Genomic DNA, 17,639 nt, shown 5'->3' on the forward strand with positions numbered 1-17,639 from the left:
TGCTCTAAAACTTCCTGGTAGACGGCTGTGTTGACCTTGGACCTCAGAAAACACAGTGGACCAACACCAGCGGATGTCATGGCACCCCAAACCATCACATTTTTGAATGGGTTTTGTTTCACAATCCTCTCCACAGTGCGGTTATTCCTATTGTTTTATTTCTACCACATCTTTTCCTTCCCTTCGCCTCTCTATTAATGTGCTTGGACACAGAGCTCTGTGAACAGCCAGCCTCTTTAGCAATGACCTTTTGTGTCTTGCCCTCCTTGTGCAAGGTGTCAATGGTCGTCTTTTGGACAGCTGTCAAGTCAGCAGTCTTCCCCATGATTGTGTAGCCTACAGAACTAGACTGAGACTGAGAGACCATTTAAAGGCCTTTGCAGGTGTTTTGAGCCAATTAGCTGATTAGAGTGTGGCACCAGGTGTCTTCAATATTGAACCTTTTCACAATATTCAAATTTTCTGAGATATCGATTTTGATTGATTTGATTTCTTCTTCTTCTTTTGGGGTTTTCATTAGTTGTCAGTTATAATCATCAACATTAAAAGGAATGAACACTTGGAATATATCAGTCTGTGTGGAATGAATGTATACATTATACAAGACACTCAAACCAACTTTTACTACATAATCCGATATTTATTGTACACAACGGCAGCAGCTGACTTTAAAAGGCAAACATTTAGTTTACAAAATTATCCTAGTGCTAGTACAGTCATTTACAAGACGTCAGGAGGAGAGTGAAGTGCACATTGACAGTAGACTCATTTCTGATGGCTTCTAGTGTTGGTTGCTGGGTCATATCTGTGAAGACTCCAGCCACAGGGCGGAGCTCTTGAGTCGAGGCTGCTGAGAGTCCAGCTTCAGCAGCGCCGTTACAGCGCCCTCTATCTTTGACATCCACACTCTCTGGAAAAGTCACACACAAAGTTGTTCAGAAAGTGAAGTCTCACCAAGTTTACACTCCAGCACTTAGCAGCTCAAGATGATAATGATTTACATGTTTGCATATGTCTTCATTTTTTAAAGTGGATTGATATGAGCAATCACTAGTTCTGTGCTAGAGCTTACAATATGGCCCCACACATGTAAGATCATTACTGACCACTGACATAAATATTTTCCTTTCATTTATAGAAAGGACACAGTTACATAAGATTCACTCAAGTAGAAATTAATGTAAATTATATTGTAGTGTGCACAAATCTTTGAACTAATATGAGTTCCTAACTGCATGACAATTTATAAAGTTTAAGACTAACTTGCAGAAGAAAACACATGAACACTGTAACTGCAAGAATATGTGGTAAATCTAAATTAAGTGATGAAGTTTATTTGGAAATCCTCTAAACCCTTATACAAAATTGCCTTGAGCAAAACATTATTTTTGTGATACCAGTGACATATTTTGTTGATCCTACACAGACAGCAGAAATGCTTGGATGTAATTAACAAATTCACACATGACGTTGCACATCTGTATGGTATTTGCATGTTATTTTAAGGGACAGTGTAATCTGTGCTCTGCTAGCTTATAGAAGACTGCATGCCTTTTGAAACTTCTGAGAAATTCATAGTGGAAGTGAATCTACCTTGGCAGATTCAGACGCGGCTTGCAGGATGAATGCACCGATACATTGCTGGTAGCGGTTTTGGTGCATGATTATGAAAGAGTGAGGCAGCCCAGATGCTGCAAGAGAAGCACAAAATTCCATTAACTTCCATCAACTGTAACACACAATGCTGATATACAGAGAAGTTTATCAAGACCCAGCACGACCATTTGATTCTGCTGTGCGCTCTGAACATATCCACTCACTGATATTAGATAAATAATCGAATCATTATAATAAATCGTAAATCATTACTACATGTGACAGTGAATAAGCAGCCTGCAATGTGTCCTTAATGTGGGATATGTTTAGTGCTTGAAACCCAATGAACTCAACAAGAAAGAAGGTCTAAATTACTGTTATTACTTGAGGCATTGAGCTGATCGATGTTCTTGAGCTGGAGTCGGTCCAGAGAGATGGGCTGGTCCAGGACTGTGAAGGTGCATCCCTCCTTCAGCAGCTGATCCAGCTCCAGGTTCTGTGGCAGCCTCAGAGGATTCTGCTCTGGACCGATGGACCGCTACACAGGAAGACAGGACACAGCATGAACAGGCTATGAAGCTTCTCTACAGTGTTACAACAGCCTAATACTGAATATCTACTGTGGTCCAGGGGTCCATTCGCGAAAGCAGGTTTAACAAACTCTGACTCTAACCCTGAGTTGATGAACCCTGAGAAAACTCAGTTTTCAGTTCCAGAGCAGCTGATCAGAGTCACACAGGCTCTGGCAACAGGTAGATAAAATGCAGGCTGTGCACATTTATCTTTAAAGAAAGCATCTGATTCAGAGTGGGGAAAGTGTCAGTAAGTTAAGACAAAGTTTTATTCAGTGTTGTCCATTAATTCATCATTAAACAGACGATAAAGATGATAAAGTGGTGCAATCTGGCTGTGTGTTACATTTTAAATCTATTTGTTCAGCTTTAATCTGACGGGGACAAAACACAGCAACTGAAAATGAAAAATATATAGATCAAAGACATAAAGACTTGACTGTAAGCTCACAATCTGCTCCAGTAGTAATGTGTTGACTTGTTCACTTGAAAATGCGCTGAGGTTAAAATACAGCCGATTTTAAATTTGAGATATCTATTTGGATCTCGGCTCAACAGCATTCATTGGCTTTATTTCAGCTGCTTTACTTCAACAAATGTAGGAAATACTGAAATGCTGTTAAAACATGGTCAGACTATACGCAGCCTATTTAAAAAACAACTCACTTTCAAACTACATTTTGCAGCTGCACCACAATCCTGCTCACAAATATAATACATATAATATAACATATAATGCCCAATATTAAAGGAATTATGTTCCATCAGTGCGACCAATCACATCATTAGTGATAGAGATGGTTATTCACTGATCCTACATATCTCGATTATTCAATTTAAACTGAGATTACACATTATGTACACCAAACATTTTACTGGGACTGCTCTGAAAACTGGCAGCTGTATTGTGTGCAGAGTCAATGTTGCCATGTAGTTTTATTCTGAGCTGTCATGCTGTGAAATATTTAAATGAGATGGCAAAAACCGCTGTTTAAACAATTGACAGCACATAAAAGTGGTAACTTTAGATAGTCCTGAGTAAGAAAGTAATATCCAACCAGGATTTAGATTATGATATACAGGAAATCTTCACTAACTGATGCACTTTCATACGGACTGAATCAATGAAGAAATCAAACTGTGTGTCTGGCTCTGTCAGAGGGAGGAAACAGAGACAAACAGGGTTTGTTGAAGAAAACATTCCAGCGAGCAGTTTGATCCTGCCAGTAACATATGCTTGTGTCAGATTAAGCCATGCAAGTCTAAGTTCATGTGGTAACGTGGTACATTTAAGTTTAAGTTACTTCTCTTTCAATTAAATTCAATACAATTCAAGACCTTTACTTGTCCCTGAGGGGCAATTAGTTTTACCGCAGTAGCAATAAAATTAGACAAAACACAACAATGACAAAAGCAATGAAAATTAGCAATACAGGGGGAGACAAAAACATAAAAAACGTTTTCATTATGTTCCTGGAACTGAAAACCCAGTTTTGCTCATCTCAGGGTTAACTAACTCATTGTTTTCACTAAACCTGCTTTCTGGACAGAGTGACGTACCTTCTTGTTTCTCTTGATCTTGGTGATCAGCAGGAATTCGTCAAACAGGAACAGATAAACATCTATCAGCTTTGTGTTCTCTGGTAATGAACCACAGAAAGATGGTGTTAAGATTTTGCTCAAATCGAAGCACAAAGCACGCAAAAGGTGTTGGCATTATGCCAGCTGTACACACCTATGAGCACAAGTTTCCCTTCATGCAGCAGACTTCTGTGGGAAATAAGATTCTCCAGAGTGACAGCCTTTAAGAGATGTTTCAGATTCTGAAAGAGAAGCGGATAAGCCGATAAGAAAACATTTTCACCTTTTGACACATACGCTGATCTAATTTTCTGATACCAAAGTAACAGCTAATGACACACTGTGCTGTAAAATTCTCTTGCTTTTCATGAGATGTGATTTCGCATCCAGATAAACGATTGGATCATCTTATATGCACACAAAAGGTATTAGAAGATAAAGTGCTTGTGCATATCTGCGACTTTTATGCTTTGCTCTGTCAACAAAGCTCTTAACCAGACAGACCTCAGGGACGAAGGCACGCTTGTCTCTCTCCCACACAGGCAGCCACACCAGGGCATCTCTCAACTGTTTCACTTTCTGGTAGTTATCCAGCCATTTGACCTTTCCCTCTAAATCACCTGGAAACAGAGAGCATCATTTCAATCAAGACGGACAAAGACAGACAAAAACCACTGACTCTGAAACCTTTCAAATGGTTGATTTCTTGACTTTTAAGAATGTACTATACTCACATAAATTACGCCTTTTATTCTAAATGACAGATAAAATTGTTCCTTACAGCGTGACAACATGGATAATAGAGCACTACGTTGTTATCTTGTTGTGTTTTCCTGTGTAGTGATGGTTGCCTGCCAAACACAGGCGTTACCATATCGTGATAGATTACAGTAAACTTTTAAAGTGACTATCCTTCCACACCCAGAGGACATTGCCCGACACATCTTACAATAGACGTGTTTGCAACACTCCTCATCACCTGTGCAGCCCTGCCACACCTTTTTAATGGTTTATTGTGTAATTATATATGTTTGAGCCCATGCCATTTTAATTTTTAAGGTTATTTATTCAGTACAACAAAATGACATTGAGGTGCAGTGCTGCAGCAGAGTTCCCACGGCCTGTCCATCTAGTTACAGAGTAAACCGCCACAACAGGTCTGCAGGCAGAGGCATGCTGTGAAGAACAAACGGCCAGGGCCCCTGGCTGCCATCCAAAGGCATGTACCCTTTATGCTCTGAAAGACAAACTGTATGCGTTTGTGTTGACGAAAGTAACGTAATTTACATCTGTTAAACATGATTCTTGTATCTCAATACTGGTATATTGTAAACCACCTGCTGACAAACACCCGACTCATTATCAGCTTAATGACATCGCTGAGATGTCTGACACGTGAAGCTCAGAGGAAAGTTCAGCTACAAGTGATATAACTAACCCCACAACAGTACAAAGTGGGGAAGAACATCACTGTTTTGTGTAAATAAGAGCATATTTTATAGTGATGCATGCTTAAAAAAAGGGAAGTAAGTCAGTGTGGTGTATGCTGCTCACATATAGATGTGTCCACTTGCTCAATTATAACCTGCAGGCCTCTGGTCTCGTCCTCCGTCTGGCTTCTCTTCGCAATATTCCGCAACAACAACGGGTATCGAGTTAGCCTCTGCAACGGCGCCACCAACAGGTCACGCAGTTGCAGCCTTCGGCACTGTTCGTTCCTCTCACACCACTGGGGAGAAAGAGGGGAGAAAGAGGGAGGACAGGGTGAGAGGTGGAAAAAGAAGGAGGTCAGAGGGGTGAGCCAGCACATCACTGTGTTTGTTAGCCCAGAAGGGTAATGTAGGGGGATGGGTTTTGAAAAGTGTGTGAAGACAAATGAGATTGAAGGCCTAAACACAATGAGAGCCCTAACAAATACATAAGCGTGATGACAGGGAATGTTACACAAGGGACAGATGGCCACATTCCTTTCATCCTCTCTTTGGCAGGCCTCGGTGACACCAAACTGGTTGTTTGCCATTTAAGCAGCAATGATGCCGTGTGTATCGCATTTGTCAAGGTACATGGAGTCCTTGCCACTGCCTTAACTCAAAGGGTGAGTTCCCTCCCGCACCTTCACGTAAGATCCAAAGTCCTCTCTGAGCTTCAGGCTGTCCAGATAAAGCAGAGCTGTGGAGTAGTTGAGGCAGTACTTCTGCAGGCAGTGACATATGCTCTCCTGGTAAGCCTGGCAACAGATAGGAGTGTTATACAAACATCAGGATGCAGACTGCTGGGTCACATCAGCAATTAAGCTGTAGATAAACAGATCATAAAAAAGGCAATAAGGTGCCAGTCTTTCTACAAGCACAAAAAAACTGAACCTGTGCGTCAAAGATATTCTCCAGGTACTGTGAGGTGAATTATTTCCTCTTTGGTGCTCTTGTGATGCATCATTTAACAGTATGATGAATAGGTTTTGACGCTCCAAATGATTTATCAAAGAACAACATATTAAACTAGGATTGTTGTAGTTTTGTTTTTTCACAGTGAGTCAGAGGACGTGTGAGCTCTTCGAAGCAACCTGATCCAGTCACAGTCATGAATATGATTTCTTCTTATTAATATTTTATTCTGGAGAGGCTCCTGTGGTGGGAGATGAGACTGAGAACAGACTGGCAACAGATGATGGTAAAAACATATAATGTAAACTATGAAACTATAAACTATGACTATGAAAAACTTATTTAAAACTAACGAACTATTAGTGACAATACAAGTCACAACCACTGTACTGTATATAATAGTAATAATTGGTGATATTTAATGTGTTTAATGGGCACACATATCCAGCATACATTTAGAAAGTTTTGTCTTCAAGTGTGAAACACCTATGAACGTCTTATCAGTGGAGTTTTACAAGTGAATGAATAACTGAGTGTAGACTGCAGTGAGAGTCAATGTTTTAGTGTGTGTCCACTTGCCTTGCGCAGCAGCTCCAGCAGGGTGGGCCCGCCACCCTCAGTAATCTCCAATGTGTCCTTGATGACGCGGAGGAGGTTGTTCAGGAAACCAAAGCTCACCTGCAGCAGAAAACACTCAGTGTCAAGTGTCAGCGCACAGCAGTCTCACACCTCAAGTCACTTTCAGTTTGCTAACAATAGAAAGAATTTGATGAAAGAGCAGAATCATCTTAACGTTAAGTGCTGTATGAAATTAGATATGGTATTAATGTTTCGTCTTAATTACTTGATTTACAGGACATTGTGACTTTATCACAAAGTATAATACTCCTAATAAAACAATGCCTAAAATGACCATCCATCCATCGTCAACCGCTTATCTTGCGTACAGGGTCGCGGGGGGGCTGGAGCCAATCCCAGCTGACATTAGGCGAAAGGCGGGGTACACCCTGGACAGGTCGCCAGTCCATCGCAGGGCCACACACAGACAAACAACCACTCACATCCACACCTGAGGACAATTTTAGAGACACCAATTAACCTAGCCTGCATGTCTTTGGATGGTGGGAGGAATACTCAGTTAACCCAGAGAGAACCCACACAGACATAGGGAGAACATGCAAACTCCACAAAAAAGGCCGGGGAAACTGGGGCTTGAACCCACAACCTTTTTGCTGTGAGGCAACAGTGCTGACCACTGCGCTACCGTAAAATGACCAATATAAAAATATTATTCCCTATGAACGATGCAGTCCTTTGATGTCCCCGGTCCCTTTGTTTTCACAAGTAACTGTAGGTTAACTGTGAGAATGCTGTTGCAAGATGCATCATTCACCAAAAGACTTCCCTATGAGTGAATTAAAAAATTCAATAGAAACTCTCCTCATCACCTCAGTGTGGATACCAACAATAAGAACGCTATGTATGTCATAAATTAAGTAATTGATTTTATTTTTATGGTTTTATGCTGTTTATGTTGTTTCTAGGATTAAATATTTTATATGATAACATTAAAAATGGTCTCCATGATTTCTCTGTTTAATTCAGATTTTGCTACTCATTGCTACTGATCCCAGGGCTCTTCAAAAAGAGATGTTTAATCATCTCGTTAAATGAAGGTGTAATAAATAAATCATTCATCATCATCTGTAATTTTTCACATTTCGATGCTTTTGTAAATATTTACATAATACACTTAAAAATAGCAGGCCTCACACTACTTATTTGCATTACGTCTCACCAGGCAAAGCTCATTGAGGTTAGCAAACAGCCTCCAATAGTCGACATCAGTCAGGCAGTTCCTCATATGCAGGTTTGTGAGTGTAGCCAAAAACACCTGAAAGCAACAAAGAAGACAGAAAGAGAATTGGCTATCTGTTGTGCTAGCATTAAATTTCTAATCCACTGCTCTAAAGAATGGAAAACCCGAAGAGACTTTTAAGCAGGTGTTGGGTTTCGTGTGGGTTTGGTCTATTTGTGGTCCTGTGTGTGTGTGTATTTACATGTGCGTGTGCATTATGAGGCTTTGTACCTCTTTGAGAACCATGATCTGATCCAGGAAGTAAACACACTCGCTGGTGAAGAGTTCCCAGATGGCCTCCTGTCTTTTGAAGCCCTGAGGGTCAGAGGCGGCACTCACCTGGGAAGACTGGTCCTGCAGGAACTCTGCCAGAGAGTAGTCCTGCACATAGACATGCAGAAAAACAAATTAATGAACTAGAAATGTTAAAGTCTTTCTTAAAATACAGATAATTGAGACATTTATCTACAACCACCATCAAGTTTATATACATGTGTAGGATTGATCTAGATGGTCAGAAAAAAATGCCTTGAAATCCTGGTTCTTGCTCATTTGTTATTTAAACATGGCAGAAGCTTCCCTTTAACTGGCGTCCTGTTATTTGTGAGTCACTTGTTAAACACTTAGATCTATTTGATTTGGAAATCTGGATCTTAGTTGTTCAAAGTCTGACAGCTTGGATTAGAAGTCACTGCACAGTCAGAACCAACATGATGGTTTACATAACAAACAGCCTGGATGCTTAGGGGCTTTTGCTGCTGACAGTCTTTACTTCTCACCTTATACCTCTGAAGGTCAGAGTTTCTCCAGTCTTGAATCTGTGATGTTGAGAGACACTTTTCAATATCTGACGCTGTGCCTGTCTGTGACTTCCCTTTTGTCTGAAAGGTGAAGGACAACAGTTATATTAGGCAGATTTTGAAAAAGGACTTTCAGTTATGGATGTTTGTTGATCAAGGGAAAAGAATATGTTTGTGGATTTGTTATTTTGTTCAAATGTCCCTCCAAAATTAAACTCAAGTTCTGCATTTCATGTCTTGACCAATTACAAAAACTGTGGGCCAAAAGGGATAAGAAGAACCACATTAATCTGCTTTGAGAAGTGGGTCAGAGAACAATGTCCAAACCAACTGCTAAACAAAGCACACCAAAAACCAACCACAAGCACCACCACCATTGGCCCAGCATCAGCCACACACAACAATAACTAAAAAACAACACACCTACCGTACTACGCCTTGAAAAAGGCCACTTTGACTTCTTAGTATCTGTAAGAATCATAAACATAAGATACTGATTATTAACAAAAGAACAAGCAGGAATGTGTGCTGTGCAATAGATGGGATTAGAATCAAACAAACAAAACAGTGTGTCAGGATAAAAACTGTGGTGGACTTGGGACACTTAATGGCAAGTGTAAATGGTTCAGTTACTTTTGCAAAAATGAGTTTAAATTACATACAAATTAGCACACAAATACTGTACTGTATGTGCTTACTGGATTTGTTATGCAATGATCATTTTGATGTGAATAATTTCATTTGCATTCAAGGTTTCTCCCATATTTTATGGCCATCTCCCGGCGCACTCCCATAATTTGCATGGCCCTCAAACTTTATTATGAATAATCGTCATACACAGACCCAAGTTTTGTATGTTTGTCTGACGCCACCCAAGTTGAGATCATCTATGAAACACAATGTACACATGCAATCTGCACACTGAAAACAATTTCATCCTATCTGTCACGCAACCAGGCCACCCACAACCCGATCCAAGGGGTGAGTGCGCAGCTGCTCGCTGCGCAAAGAGACAAGACTGCCAACTTACCAGGGGCTATTTAATTGTGTTGACTAATAGCAATATATGTCAATTGGTTCATGTGGAAGCATCACTTAAAACAGCGGGTGGACCACCAGCACACTGTTGGGACTGACACGGGTACATGAGCCACTTGGTTCGCAAAGTAAGAAACAATACCATAAAAATTTACCAGAGAAGTTTGAATCATTTAATATGTCAGCTGCTCCATTGGATACAAAAAGGTCTCCTGGTGAAACATCCAATCCGGGCAAACTGACCACCACGGAGCTTCGTCTCCTTTCCTGAAGCCTGAGGGAACAATTAACAGGTGAGAAACTTCAGACGGGTTTTGATGGCTGCCAAACATGCTAAGGTTAAAACTGGTTGTAATGATTGACATATTCAAAGCATCCTCATTGGACATCTGAGATTCACTGTGACAAGAACCAGTATTATTCTATTGAAAAATGTAATACAGAGTGCAAGCCACAGGAAATAACAGAATTCCTTTTGTCCTTTTAGATGTTTGAAATACCACTGAAATACCATCTGCACTCTGCAGCAAATTGGCGATTAACATGAGTAGCAGAAATTATAAAGGATAAGTGTTATATGTCTGGCTTATGCATGGAAATCTGCTGGTTAATGGATCACCCTATTTGTGTGGAAGGAGACGAGCTGTCAGTGTGTGCCAGTTATAATCCTCTTGGTCTCCTTTTCATAGTTAGTAACCGAGGCATGGCTGTGGCTGGAAAAACACAGGCCTGCCTTTTAGCCTCAGGCAAAGCTCAAACAGCCACTGTTCTCAAGTGTTTTGACTTATCCTCTGCTGTTGTACTTCAGGGATTACTGCTGAAAGTAAAAATGGACTTTTGTGTGTTGAAATTATAAGCCAAAGACCCTACTGAATGTATTTCAATTATGTCATGGAGGTGTGGGTGATCTTAAACATGTATAGTCTACTAAATTTCTTGAAAGGGCATGGCCACATGAATGTTTTCCTTTGTTACAAAAATAACAGATTCTCAACATAGTAAAACTTGATCGGTGACTTGAACAATCACAATCCAAACAGTGGCAATGCTACCATGAGGCTTCTTGACATTTAACATGACTGCAGTCAGCAGACACAAGCAGGACACCAAAAGGACAGGTAGGTTTTGGCAAAAGGTAAGGTTCACTTTCAGCACCACACCATGCTGTGGTTTCAATCCTAGATTTTTCTGGCTCGTGTGGGTTTTTAAAAAGAACTGTTTAGAGTTCAGAAATAGATAAAACAATAACTGATAAAGGATAAATAATAACATAACATCGTTATAGAATCTATTTCACACCATTGGTAGATGATGATGCTAAACATATCCTCATTACATTGTGGTAGATCAACACGCTTTTTAATCTGATAAAGGTTATAAGGACGTGATCATAAGGAAGCCTAGCCTACAGAACAGGGCTAATGACCCCATTTATGACAATACAATAAACTGGAGCAGAAGTAAAAGCAAGAGGAACAATGCAGGTACTGGTTTGGTATATGTAAAATCTGCACTGTTAGACTGAATGGTCTTTCTTAGACTTTCTTCCTCTTAAAGCTCATTAATATCCCCTCATACAGTAGCTGCATTCTTCTGTTGTGCCTGCACTGTTGCACAAGTAGCAAACGAGACTAACTCAAATAACCATGTAGGCAACATGGATGCAGAGTCAACCTGTACACTTAGAGGATAAGGTGGCCTAAAACTGAACTGGTAAGTTTTTTTCCTCCAGGAGAAAACTGTGAAAGCAGCAACTGTTCGCTGCTCCCACTGGCTGGGGTCATGTTCTTCCTGGTAAACTGATACACCCCCCCGCCCCCCAACACCAGATCAATGTATAGACAGGCAGTTCTGAATCAACAGTAAAACAGATAAGAGTCAGCAGCAGCACATGAGCACTGTAGAGGAGACGTGGTGAATGGGACAGTAAGAGAGGCACGATAACTCTTCTAAACCAGGTCAGTGCTTCCTTGCAGCTCATTCCACAGCATCCTCACAATGACATCCTGTTGCTTTGTGACCGTTCAGAAAGCTTTCTCTGTGTCAGCCTTTCTAAGAACGCTTGTGAAAATGAGTGTTTTGTTCCCACACAACAACAGAAATAATGATGCCCAAAAACAAAACTGTCCCAACCAATAGCTCGCCGGGCCTGGTCACTGTAAGAGGCACAGTGCCAGGGTGCAATTACAGGGACAATAGCTGCCTAATTATCCAGTGAGGGGAATAGTCCGGCAGCCCATTGGGAGGGGTGTGGGTGACAGTAAGAGAAAACAGCCTTAATGAGTGTTTGTCTAGCCCATATATAACCATGGGACTCTCAAAACGTAACCCACCAAGTTTATGCTCCATTAACAAAGACATGAATGACAATACGCAATGGGGCTCCTTAAATCAAAGATCCAATGATTCTCACTTATGAGTGTCCCATCAGCACAACAGGCATGGCACTCGTGATGAAGTGACAAGATATGGCTCAAATTTTTTTGTTAGTGGAATGATTTGACACCGCTAGATTTGACAGTCGTTCACTATGGAAATTACAGACGGGTCAGAGGGACGAAACAAAACAAATGTGAGCGCTGTCGTCCAGTTTATCAGTTCCAGGAAAAGTTTTGCTACAGTACATTCCTGATATGCAAACATGTTCTCACAAACTTGAAAGGGAAGTCCTTGTGTATTTGGCTACACTGACAACATGCAAAACAGTCCAAGGTACACCTACCTGTCATGGTAATGCTCTTTCCCCTGCAAAAAAAGAGAAATATACTGCGTCAGTCAATGAAAAAATTGTAACTACTCTATACATTTAACACATCACTGTTTGCTGAAAACACATATTGTACTGAGATGATGAACCACTTTAGCACCTGCTTGAGAATTAGAAATAGGTTTTGAAGTTACAGCATAAATCAAAACAAGTCAAAATCTGATAATTGAACACGCTGAAAATAGATTCCAAAGTTGTAATTACTATACTATTTTCATGCCATATCAGCACTGTCATACTGTACACTCAGCATTAAATAGAGGGTGCAAATACCTCCTACTGCTAACGACACCACAATATCACTTTCAAAGACGTTCAAATTTGAATCAGTGTTTTAAGTGGTCACATGGATTCAAAAGCCTCTGAGATCTGTGGAGAATGCTGGGACTCTATTGAGAATGTGCTCGAGCTTGAATACCACGAGCTGATGAATAGATCTCCCCATTATCTTTTTCCATCGCTCACTGACCCCTCCATTATTGGGTGACTGCTGACTGTGGTGAATAGGGGCCCAAGGAGAGCACTTCCCAGGGCTCTCCAGGCACTGGGTTTGGTCAGAGCTGTCAGTGCATGTAACTGCTGATTCATTTGCTGTCAAAAGCTCGCATTGTGAGTGACCACCGCAGGAGGCAAAGCAGAATGAGGGAGAGAAGGTTTCTCCAAGGAAGGAATGTGTAACCATTTAAATGATAGGCTTTAGGTAAAAATCCTCACCAGACTACAGCAAATGACTCGTGGTGGGAAGAGGTTTGCAAGATGCTTAGGGAATCAAATGTTTTCTGCCCAACTATATACATATATATCCACAGTATATATATCTATAAATATAAAAACTAGATACCATTAATTCCCAACTCTGTTTGCAGAAATGCAGTGCCAAACTTGCAAGGAACCTCCACCATGCTTCACTGTTGCCTGAAGACACTCACGCTTGTACCGCCCTCCAGTCCTTCTGCTACAATGAAATATTTTAATTGAATATTTACTCATCAGTCAAGAGCATTTGCTGCCACTTTTCTGCACTCCTGTTCCTGTGTTTCCGTGCATAGCGGAGTCGCTAGGTCCTTGTTTCCATGTTGGTGGTATGGCTTTTTGGCTGCAAGTCTTCCATGAGGGCCACACTGTTTTCTGCTAGTTCTGAGCTGATGCCACTGCTGGACATCTTCTGATTGTGAAGAGAAGTAAGCATAATGTGTCTTTCATCTTCTGCAGAAAGTTTCTTTGGTCGAACACTGTGTCTACGGTCCTCAACTTTGCCTGTTTCTTTGTGCTTCTTCAAAAGAGCTTAGACAGCACATCTGGAAACCCCTGTCTGCCTTAACATTTCTGTCTGGGACAGACCTTGCTGATGCAGTATAACTACCTTATATCTTGTTGCTGTGCTCAGTCTTGCCATGCTGTATGACTTTTGACAGTAAACTGTCTTCCGCAGCCTCACCAATTTATGCTGCTGAAGGCAAAGGGTAGTCACATGAAATATTGATTTGATTTAGATTTGTATTCTGTTCACTCACTCTGTATTTTATTAATTGATTAATTAATAAAATAATGTCAATTAATTAATTGACAGCATTTTTCTACACCTGCCTGAAACTTTTGCGCAGTACTGTACATATATATTTACACACACACACACACACACACACACACACGCTTTAAAATTACACAGAAGACTGGTTAAAGTTTACCTGTACTTCACTGTCAGGAAATCCAAAATCTTCAATAAGAGTAGGATGAGCACTGCTACATTCTTGTCTCTTGGAAGTGATACCGTTGTCAAAAGTCTTTGATCTTTGTGATCTGATTCTCTGTCGGTTGGAGGACAAAATTGGCTGATGATCATGACAGATCTCGCCATCAGAGAGGGGGCTTGCTGCAAGAGAAGACTTGACTCTGTGTCCTGGGGACAGGGGGATTTCGGAGGATGGCTCCTCCTGAGTGCTACCCATCTTGACAGGATCCCAGGTATCCATCAGAGGACGTCGGGTGCTCCTCATCCTCCTTAAGGTGGGAGACGTGGAGATGCGCCCAGGGGCCTGCCTGTCAAACTGGAATAAAGGTGCTGCCAAGCTGTCTGTGTCCACCAGGGACGAATGTCTCAGCTTGGAGTGTGTCCGTGTGAGATCTATGTGCATAATGACCGGGCTGCTGGTCTGACTCTCCTTGTGCTCAAAAGGCCCCCATTCTGTTTGTGTCTGTGCATTTGCCACACCTGTGGTGACGACTTCATTTTCAGCCCACTCGATGTAACTCCAGTCCAGCTTCTTCTCAATGTCCTGGTCTTTATCCTGTAGAATAACGTGGTTCATCATAGACATTATGACCTCAAAGGCATTGTAAGTCAGCAAAGATCAGAAAAGGTGTGATCTAATGGCCTGGTTGCTTTGCCTCCACCTAGTTAAGGTCAGATGATAATCCTGTTACATTCCAACACTGTTCACAGCATTCACTTCCAAGCTTCTGGGGGGGGAGAAAGTAGAAACCGTGTCAATACCCACAAGCAAAATGAAGCAGGCTGAGCACAAAACTAACTCCTAATCTTCTGAAATGGGATTTCAAAATGGCCAGTTGGCAGTATAGTCGCCTAAAAAGATAAAGTACGAGTACAACACATCTCTCTCTTTCTCTCTCTCTCTCTCTGTGAAGAGGAGTAAACCAGTCAACAGGGGAACACGCATGCTGCAGCACATATTACAGTGCACAGTAACTGCATAGGTTGTCAATGTAAGTCTAAATAGTGTGGTATGAGACACAAAGAATCAAAGGATGCCCTGCACCTTATTTCAGCTCTCCTGGCCCATCATTTGGTCCATTGTTTGTACAGTGATATTGATAATTCTCGCCCTCTATATAAGCGACATAGGCTACACCTATTAACTATCCTTTTTATTCCCGCTGTTCCACCATATTGGCTTCATTTCATTGTTTATTCATAGCCGCGAGAGCTATTAACTCGACAAAAGTAAGAAGCAGAAACAACGTATGCGAAAGTTTACAGCAATAATCATCTGTAGTGAAACTCACCTGTGTGAAAGCAGAGAACGCACGTGCTCGTAAGGGAACTCATAAAAATTAATAAGTCTGGTTTACTTAGGCTACATCCACCGGTGTCTCGCGACGACTTGAACGACTGGTGGTGGAGTGAAGTGTGACCGGGAGAGTCCTGCTGCCGGTGTCAGAGGCAAACTGAGCCGGCTCAATACGGAGCTCATGGAGAGGGAGAAAGTCCCGACGGTGTTTCGAAACAGGTGTATGTTGCGGAGCTGCTCATAGCTGGAGCGGACGACAAGTGCGTCTGCACTGCCTGCCTGGGAACATGTCTCTCTCTCTCTTTCTCTTTCTCTCTCTCTCTTTCTCTTTCTCTCTCTCTCTCTCTCTCTCTCTCTCTCTCTCTCTCAGCTCAATAGACACCAGGAACAATAGCCTACGTAGTTACATGTGTAAGTATAAATTTGTCACAGAGGTATCACAGAAGATGGAAACAAATAAAGGAATAGAAAGAAGTGTAGCTATAGCCCTAGATTATAAGGACGTTCAGAATGTGCCTCCTCGTTTTGATAGGCTTTTTATTCTTTTCTCACAATTAACATTCAATTGGATATCTAATCTTATCATACATTGTATATTATTTTATCATTTGTAAAAAAAAAAATTGCAATGATTTCTTTTTCTTTCATCACGCCTGGCTGTACAGCTTAGAAGGCCATGGTGGAAGGACTCCCTTTACTTATAAGCAATACGTCTGAGTAAACATACTGTTACAAGTAAAATTCCTGCAGTTATAAGCAGCAAAATGAACCTTAAAGTGCCAAAAGTAAAAATAAATTTTAAGCCCTCTTCACAGTGTTATTTATTATAGGCTATGTATTATATTACATTATTATGCATTAAAGGATAAGCTGCATTTTAATGTTGCAGCTGATCCAGGTGGGGATCATTTTAAGTACTCCATATGATATTGGGTAGTTTAATCTATATAAATACATGATTTATTTGTTGATCAAGCTGTCAAATAGATGTAGATCAGGCAGATGTACATCAGGCAACTGTATGGTCATGATTATTTTAGATAAGATAATTTCAGTTTAACAGTTACAAGGGTAGGCTACCTCATCCATGGACTACAGGGCGTTTCTCCTACTCAGGAGTGAGTCTGCCATTATATAGCCTAACCAAGGGCGGATATTTCATGTCACTGTTGGTGGGGACAATAAAAACATCTTGCAGCAGGAAATTTTTTAGAAATAAAGTTGCATTAGAGAAGATGAGTACAGTAGCTATCAGAGCATGTGTGGATTAAGGCTAAACTCAAATAATGTAGGCCCTATTGAAAAATAAACACTCAATATGCGGCAAAAATAGCTTATATGTTTTATTTAAAAAACAACAACAAAACAATTGAGAACAGCAGACAGCTCTCTTTAATTCTGACCGGCCTCTGTCATGCTGTTGCTGCACTTTCTCTTTCCCTCCATCAGCTGTTGTGCGCCTCTACAGGAGAAAGACAGAGACCCGCATCTGCTTCTGTATGGCTGCTTTATATCAAGACAGCAGGATTATCATACAGGCCTAGCCGTATTCCTGATATTATATTTGCGATTGCAATTTCGATTTAATAGAACTGCTCTTATGTCCAGTTTACGGGAATTATTTGATCAAGGGCATATATTTCACGTCACTGTTGGTGGGGATAATAAAAACAAAAGATAGGCAGCGGATCAAACCACTGTGAGGCATGAGGGGGGAGGACATAATCTTTCACAATTTAAAAAACGCATTAGACTCGTAGTAGGGAACAAGAGCTGTTAACCGTTTGTGTACCAAATACATTTATTAGACGCTGACGGTCTACAGTGTTATATTTAATTGTTTTGATCAAAAGTATTGACTCTGCCCTCTTACACATCATCTCCTCTGCGGTTCCATTATTCCTATAGCATATGAAGTATAGTTTATAGGCCAACGTTCTAATTTTTTATTTTATATAATTAAGTTAATTAAAACAATTTTGTTACATTTTATGGTCTATAATCCCTCTAAAAT

The 17,639-nt window shown here is 40.8% G+C and overlaps 1 protein-coding gene across 1 annotated transcript; it reads right to left on the minus strand.

The window, feature by feature from the left end:
• Positions 1-619: 619 nt before the first annotated feature.
• Positions 620-15,900, minus strand: plekhg7 (pleckstrin homology domain containing, family G (with RhoGef domain) member 7). Its single transcript, XM_038706682.1, has 17 exons — positions 15,621-15,900; positions 14,285-15,056; positions 12,552-12,574; positions 9,985-10,103; positions 9,219-9,259; positions 8,771-8,872; positions 8,223-8,372; positions 7,932-8,027; positions 6,713-6,811; positions 5,863-5,976; positions 5,304-5,478; positions 4,254-4,369; positions 3,904-3,991; positions 3,729-3,808; positions 1,981-2,134; positions 1,594-1,691; positions 620-910 (listed from the first exon to the last, which is right to left on the minus strand). The coding sequence occupies exons 2-17, from the start codon at positions 14,912-14,914 to the stop codon at positions 800-802; spliced, it is 2,196 nt and encodes a 731-aa protein (XP_038562610.1). The 5' UTR covers positions 14,915-15,056; positions 15,621-15,900; the 3' UTR covers positions 620-799.
• Between the last annotated feature and the right edge of the window lie 1,739 nt (positions 15,901-17,639).

This window comes from Micropterus salmoides, unplaced genomic scaffold, assembly GCF_014851395.1.
Source record: "Micropterus salmoides isolate LMB-PRFRI ecotype aquatic unplaced genomic scaffold, ASM1485139v1 Ms_hic_scaffold_8, whole genome shotgun sequence".
Lineage (NCBI taxonomy): Eukaryota > Metazoa > Chordata > Actinopteri > Centrarchiformes > Centrarchidae > Micropterus > Micropterus salmoides.

What these genes read in the sequence shown, in the direction of transcription:
- plekhg7 (XM_038706682.1), bottom strand. Translation starts at nt 14,914, where the DNA reads ATGTCTATGATGAACCACGTTATTCTACAGGATAAAGACCAGGACATT. An exon ending in ACCTCAATGAGCTTTGCCTG is followed by an intron (nt 6,812 to 7,931) that starts GTGAGACGTAAT and finishes TTTCTGCTGCAG; the next exon opens with GTGAGCTTTGGTTTCCTGAA. An exon ending in CGATCAGCTCAATGCCTCAA is followed by an intron (nt 1,692 to 1,980) that starts GTAATAACAGTA and finishes CTTCTCTTGCAG; the next exon opens with CATCTGGGCTGCCTCACTCT.